The sequence below is a fragment of the Olea europaea genome, chromosome 15, assembly GCF_002742605.1.
Source record: "Olea europaea var. sylvestris chromosome 15, O_europaea_v1, whole genome shotgun sequence".
Taxonomy (NCBI): domain Eukaryota; kingdom Viridiplantae; phylum Streptophyta; class Magnoliopsida; order Lamiales; family Oleaceae; genus Olea; species Olea europaea.
This window is the reverse complement of record NC_036251.1, coordinates 22,283,197-22,291,127: the sequence shown is the minus strand read 5'-3', so window position 1 is coordinate 22,291,127 and position 7,931 is coordinate 22,283,197. Positions and strand designations below refer to the sequence as shown.

The 7,931-nt window shown below is 33.6% G+C and overlaps 1 protein-coding gene across 1 annotated transcript in view; it reads left to right on the top strand.

Moving 5' to 3' along the window:
• The window catches only part of LOC111410496 (protein FRA10AC1-like), a 15,022-nt gene extending 10,878 nt beyond the window's left edge, over positions 1-4,144 (top strand). Inside the window, exons 8-11 of the mRNA XM_023040855.1 lie at positions 450-517; positions 1,053-1,136; positions 1,241-1,305; positions 3,877-4,144. Of these exons, the coding sequence (XP_022896623.1) occupies positions 450-517; positions 1,053-1,136; positions 1,241-1,305; positions 3,877-3,962 (303 nt within the window). The 3' untranslated portion in view covers positions 3,963-4,144. The remainder of the gene's footprint in view (positions 1-449; positions 518-1,052; positions 1,137-1,240; positions 1,306-3,876) is intronic.
• The last annotated feature ends 3,787 nt before the right edge of the window (positions 4,145-7,931 follow it).

Below are 7,931 nucleotides of genomic sequence, written 5' to 3'. Positions count from 1 at the left end.
TCCCTCCCTCCACTACCCCCCCGCCAGATGTGCAATGCAATTATAGGATCTTGCCCTTCCCTGACTGCTGATAAGATTGGATATTTAAGCTTTTAATGACTGACCATATATGCAGTCTGAATGCTTCTGAAGTTTCATCCTTACAGTAGCATAGATTACTTGCTTTCAAAATAAGGTGCAGTGCTGTTAAATAAATCAAGAAAGAGCCTTTGTCCTTAAATTTTTCTGTACTGATTTCCTGCATAAATGAGAGCTGCTATCCTGAATTCAAGTTTCCTAATTCTTGCAATATTTATGTGCTCCAGTTCTATATTTGGAGGTACTTCATGTGTTGAAGATGAAAGAATACTATTGATAAGAGTAATTTATGCTAAACATTTGAGCCATTCTTTGTCATTATTGGATTTTGCAATAAATGCCATTTTTCACCTTTTGAACTGTATGTGTAGGTAAACTTTTCTTATTATGAAGCTGGAGAAAATAAACAGGCGCTCGTGAAATTAGTAACCTGTGAGAGGTGACTCATAAAACTTCCCTTGCTTCCTTTTGATTATCACATCTATAAATTTGCCTTGTTCTGTTTAAGTTATACCATAGAATATTAATGCAGCAATTATGTAGCGTAAAATCATGGACGTTAATCACATTATTGAGCATGAGGATAATTTACTAGCGAAGCAATTTGGGTATGCTAGTCTTTGATATGCGACCTTCGTGGTCATTATACATTTCTCTGATTTACAATAAGAAAGAATTAGACAGGCCTTGCTTTACTCGCAGTTCTCTCGCACCTGGACATTCTGCTAGCAGAAAAATATGCATTGTCATATGCCTTTGTTCCTGCTATTGATTCATGAGTAAATGTCATGAACCATTTTTATGCAAATGGACGACATTTAATTTTCTCTTAAATTCATGCAGAGAGCTTCCTTTTTGAATCAAATACAGATGGTGGAGGAACAGATAGAACTGGACATCTAAATTTTCTCCTCCTGATTTTAGCCGAAGTTACTAAAAATATTGAATGCATGTTTGTTGATCCTTTGAAATAGATGTGCGGAGAAGGTTCTTTATAAAAAACAAAAAGAGAAAGAACGATTGAGACAAAAAGAGATGGACAGTGATCGGAGGAAAAGGTAGGAATCAAAGATGTAGTTTCAGTTGAGAATTGTTTATGACAGAGGCAGGACAAGGACCCAAATTTGTCACTTTGTTGAATTGATTCATCTCCCCTTGTCAGGGATAGGTCTGAAAGCGAAGATGATACAGATAACGAATATGATAGAAAGAAAGAGCGTAGAAAAGGTATGACACTTCTATGTTTGCCTCTGCTGATAAGTTTTGCCGACTCTGCAGAAGCTAAATTTTCTATCATTTCCATGCTTTTCTAGGCAATTTACGGGAGGTAATTTTGAATTATTTTCTTCTGTTAAATAAACAAATAAATGATAAATTGCAAAATAAGTATATTATCAAAAGCATCTAGAGATGGAAATAAATGTTGGGTAAATGGGAACCATCATCCTGCAATGACAGTTAAGAATATTCTACTAGTATGATTGGTATAACAATTTGAGATAAGCTAGGAAAACTTATCTGGTAGACCTAGAGGAGGTACTGCTTTTGATGTAAACTCCTTTCACATAAAATGTGACAATAATGCTTAATGATACTAGCCTGATAAATATTGACTATCAGAATGTATTTGAATTAATATTGAGGTTGGGGAAATGTATTAAAGTTTGTGGTAGAACTAATAGATTTACAAAACATCTTTCAGCGCATCTTAAGCAAGTAGATGGCAGCCTGTAGGATTCTATGGCAAGTTGCTGCTAAGATCCATTCTGTCGTATCCATCAATCTTTTTTTCTTCCTTAGGTGACTTGAACAGAGATAGAACGTGGTTTCTCTTTATTGGTTGGAATAGACAATGGGCCTTATTAAGGCGCCTTGCATATTGAATTGGACTGTCTTATGTTATTAATAAGCATATGTTTGGCAAGTGTTTATAAATATATACAAATAAGAGGTGAATAAGTAGATAGTACTTGTGGGTCCCATAAAATAATTGGATAAAAAATGATTTGGCTTTTAGCAAGTGTTCATAAACACTTGTCAAAATATGCTATGTAGTAACACAGTAACACACTTGAAATTTAGGCAGGATTGAATTAATTGTCATAGATAATCAATCTATATATAATGGTACAATCCTATCAACAAAAGGGAAGAAAAGATATTCGTAACTATAGAAGGAAATAGAAAAAGGAAACATGATATTCCTATCACTATATTTGTTCATTATTACACTAGAATAGGAAAAATAATGGTCTCTTAAAATAAGAAAATAATCTCCTATTCCAACTTTCCCAGTTCCCCTCAAGTTGATGTATTGATATGTGCTTAACTTGGAAAGTGATGTATAGAATGGACCGCACTTGAAACTGTCGTTGAATTCTGATTACAATTCCTAGTAAAGTCTTCCCCCTTCCTATCAACCAATCTTCATCTCAATTAGAATGTCTTCCTTGAAGGGTTACTTGAGATACAAGAGAAGTAGAATATTGGTATGCAAGAAGCCCACACATAGACAGCATGCACAAAAAGCACACACGAGAGTGAGAGATCTTCAGCGAAGGTCACATGCATGTACAAATACTGCATACAAACTTCTTACATAGTCAGCAAAATCCTTCACACTGGATACCAAATTCACAACTAGTAGAAAGAGTTGTGCACACAACAGAAATGAGAATCGCCTGAATCTTGCGTACTCAATAGAGGCCCAGGTCGACCCCGTGAGAGACTAGGTAGTATAAAGTTGGTGCTGCTTTGAATGTTAACAGATGTTATTAGCATTTGTTAGAGAGAGATTTCTTGTCAGTGAAGCCAAAAATATAGAGCCTTTGATCTGCTACAACTCTAGGGAGTACCAAATGGCTTGATCGACCAAGATGAAGAATCCCACAACCCTAAAAAATGTTGTGAGTAATCTGACAGTCAGGTTAGGTAATTGTCAAGAGAGAGTCGCCAAAGATATAAGTTACAACTACTAATTTTGGCAATCTTAAAAATGAAGGCTGAGAGAGATGGCAGCATAGAAATTTTTTTACACTAAGATTAGCAATAACAATAAAATGGTTGCACAAGGCCCTAAAGTGTACTAGATGGCTGGTTGACCAAGATGAAAGGTCGCACAATTCTGAGAAGGCAGTTGGAGGGTCATGATTTAATAAAACTTGCATCTGAGAACCACCAAATAAATTAGAGTTGTACAAGAACTAACAATATAGTAGAAGGTTCAACAATGTTGGTAACAAGAATATCCTGCGCAACAATTTAAGGTATGAAACACCAAGAACACACCAAAAACAACATAATCAAAACACCCCTAAAAGAAATGTTTTCCAAAAACCAGCATTCGGAGAAAACAACAATCAGGCAGAATTGGGATGATGGGGGAGAGGTTGCTAGACCATTGAGAAGCTGAAATAAGGATCAAAATGAAAGAATTTTAAAGATTTAAGGACCATTTTTCCACAAAAAGAAGCTTCTTATCTTATGCTTGAAGACGCTAAAGCCTAAATACTTTGAGCAAAGTCTGTTTAGTTAAAGAGGAGCCACTCAAATTGCTACTTTCTGATGTTCTGATGCTTGTATTTCAAAAAAGGGTCCTGTTCGAGATCCCTATTTTTATAAGTTGCAGAAACGAATATATTCGTTAGAAGGTGTGCTTTTATAAGAGTCCCAATGTGAACACTAGGGCAGATTCTAATCTCGATATTTTAGCTTGTCATTGCTTTATGATTGATTGAGGGTCATTTCTCATTCTTTCATATTTGTCCTGGAACTGATATCTTAACATTATATTTCCAGGAATGAAGGCTTCGACATCAGTTAGTTATCACAAGGTTGATGACGACGAAAACTTCGACGAGTATCTTGAGGGAATGTTTCCTTGATGTAGATATCTTGCATGTATATATTATAGGAAGAAAATAGTATGGAGCTGAGTATCTGATCCAATAATCAAATATATCTGATAGAGTTGATGAACAAGAAAATAAGTTATAGATTCTAGCTCATATTTGTAGTTTATTGAGAAATGAACTCTTCGAGTTATGTAGTTTGAAATTTTGTAGCATTAATGGTTTTGCTAGGGGTAAATAATTTGGTGTACCGAAGGGTGTACACCCTTTCACATGGTGGAATCCTCTCGAATATTGGTTTCACCCTCATGTGACAGGGTGTACACTCTTCGGTACACCAAATTATGTACCATTAGCTTTATCTTTAATTGTATCCTTCATGAAATTATAAATTACGAGGATGATGTACGTGGATGAAGGCTCACATGATTGATAGGAGCTGGAGCTTTGGGCTCCCTGCTACGTTGCAGTCTTTGTGCCATTGGGCTCAACCCACTTTTGAGTCCCTATCACCATCACCATCACCTCCCAACACCTTTAAGAGGCAATGGATCGTAATAAAGAATCTTGATTGGAGATTTAGTTTCCCAAAGTTTTACTAATTACGGATGCCCAGTAAATCCGTAATTAGTAAAGATTTTAGGAAACTAAGCTCCCGTTTGTTTCCCATTAGTTTCTCATTAAAATGAAAAATATGACTGTTATCTATCACATCAAGTCATCATATTTGACTTTATTTCTATTGTGTGGGATCCGTAACGATTATATTTTTCATTATTATTTTTACATTAATATATATCAAATGGGGCTTAAATCTCCAATCAAGGTTCTTTATTACAATCCGTTGCCTCTTGAAGGTGGTGGGAGGTGATGGTGATAGGGACTCGAAGTTGGGTTATGGTTGCGATATCAAATTTAGATCCAAATTTGGTGGCGGTCTTTATGGCGGCGACAATGGTGAATGGCATTCACGGTGGTGGTGTAATAATTGAACTACTACATTATTCATATGGGCTCACTAATAAGTAAGGTAACTCTTTTAATCGAAGAAATATTTTAATGATTCCCTCCTCTAATTTTGAAAAGAAAGGGATCTAGATGATTGGGAATTTTTTTTCAACCTAATTCTTTTAAAATTTCTATTACAATCAGCACGATGAGATAATACATTAGGATATTACAGTAAACACGAAGAGTTTGAAATTGTATCTAAAAAGATCACAAATAAATAAAATTTGAATTTCGCATCTAGTAAGATTAACTTAATCAATACTAGATCGCAAGCTTCTTCTTGATCGTTGCCATAAATCACAAGCCTTTTCATTATTTTTTCAACAAAATAGTGAATTCTCTCTTATATTGAAGGGACAAAAAAAGGGGTCCCCTTTTGACAAAATGACAAAAGAAATGTCCTTTGATGCCAACTTTGTTTAATAAATTTCAATAAAAATACATTTTTTAACTATTGTAATTGTCATCGCCGGAAAGGGCCAGGCTCCAGCTGGTTAATGAAGTGTCCAAACGTTATCCGGATAGTCCTGTTCTCACTCCACGTGCCTGATGACGGAATTTGACGCCGTTAGAAAATTGTCCGTCGCCTAGGAACACGACAACTCTCTGTCAGACCTGCCGTTAAGTCCTCGTTAAGCACACGTTTCATCAATTTAAAATGAGTGGACCCACACGTCAACCCAACAAATGTGGGCCCCGCGTGGCAAACTCCAAATAATGACCTGCTGGCGGACATCAATTAATTCTAATTTTTAATTAATGGCACTTAGCCGCCTTAACAGTTTTAGATGACCAATTTACCCTTGGAGATTATATAGACGGAAAAATGACGAAGTAAAATAAAAGATTTTAGCCCCGTGTTTGGTCCTCATTTTTTAAAATGTATTTTTTCACAAATTCATTTTTAAGGATTTATAATTTTTATCAATATTTTAGTTTCACGTTTTATCAATTTTTATCAAAATTTACTAAAAATATAACTTTTAACTGAACCAAAAAAAAAGACGATTTTATTAATTTTTCTTCTTTTATTTCTTGTTTTCTTTGTTTAAAAGACGATTATAATGTTTTTTCACCTAATATTCCTAACCACGAGTGATGCTTGCCACGAACATTTGAGAACTTAGATGGAAATCGAATAATAATTTCATAATAGAACTTCTATAACCCATATATTCGTAAACAAACAAAATGTATATGTAACTTTTCTTGAAAAACAATTCAATGACTTACGCAACAATTTTTTTCCCCATCAAATACCTTTTCAGTCCAAAAGCAATGATAGAATTAGAGTGTTTGGTGAGTGGTAACTTTTGTAATGAGAAGTAATCTCACAATCAATTCAAAAGGTGAACCATTAGGGAGTGAGCATGTGCCCTAAATTTCTAGGAAAGTTACCTTATATGAGATTTCAACGTTAAGTCAAAATGAGTGCATTTAGCAATAACATAAAAGTGCTTAAATCACTTTTAAGCCTTTTGCTCCTCCCTTTTCTACCCCACCCAATCTTTACATTGGACAAAAAGCAAGAACTGGATCATGTCTTAAGTTTCAAAGCAATGATTAAGTACATGTTTGGCTACATAATTGATCTTCTGCCCATAATGGATACAGCTATGTTGAGCACCGATACTGTGGTAACATGTGGTTTTGTAACATTATCGATATTTTATACCCTGTCGATGATGTGGTAATATGTAGGCAACATATTTTTTGTTCACCATGTACATAAGATCAGTTCTGTGTTTGGCTAACCTCAAAATTCTTATAATTAAGTTTATTTGTTATTAAAAAGTATTGATCGAAATTGAAAAATAGTTACTTATTTCAAAAGTAATTTTTACCTAGTCATGAAAGCCTCTTTTGCTACTATAGGTGATAGGAATGCAGGGTTGAAATGGTTGATAAATTAAATTAGATTGCATTTATCAAAATTAAAGATGAAAAAAAGGTTATTCAACTTAATATATCACGGGATTTATTTAAAGAATGGTCAAATTTGGATTAGGATTTCCTCTAACCGAAAGTGATTTCCCTTTCAAATTATTTTATTTAGCACAGTATTAGATATAACCAACCTTTTGTCACCGGACAGCATTAATTAATTTTGAGATTTGTTAGAAGTGATCAATTTTCATTAATAATAAAATAAAAACTAAAACATTTTTTACTCAGTTTTTTTTTTCTTTTAAACGTTGTTTCTTTTAGGTATATCCCTTTTATATTTGATTTTGTTACATTAAAAATGACGTGTTAAAACACAAAATTATCAAAGATACGATGTTTAAAACTATAGTGAAGTTTTACGCACAGTTGTCGTTTATACTTAGATGAGCATTTTAATATTTTCTCAATTTTTTTACATTGTTTGAGTCCCAAACCTTCAATTTAATTTAGGACTTCGTTCTCCATCTGAAAAATGTTAAGATGCTTAAAAATATATTTGTAGATAAAGTGGTAACATCCCCCGTTTATGAACCATTGCTTGAGCCGCATTTTTTGGGGAAAAAAATATATTACTAAATAGTGTTTTGACATCATTTCAATAACATATTCTTAAATAAAATAATATCACATACAAATTCAAAATTTTTTCTTATTTCTTAACTATATTTTTCCCATCAATACACTATTCAAAAATATATTTTTTTCCTTTAAAATGGGACTCAAACAAGGGCTAACTTTAAAACAAAGCCAGAAAAAATCAAAAGAAGAGATATCCCAACTTCTCAATTAAAGAGCTTGTTTGGTACAACTTAAAGGTCAATTAAAATCAATTTTTTGATCGTTATTTCACTATTCTAGCCGTCACTTTTGAATTCTTCTTTCGCAGGTAGAACTCACTTTATCTCTAACGATCAAAAAATCAATTATCAAAATTCCTACCAAACAAGCACAAAATCTGAACTTAAAAATTCATATCATAGTTAGATCAAATTCATATCATTAGATTTTCATTTTTACTTTCATTTTCAAAGGAAAAAAAAAAAA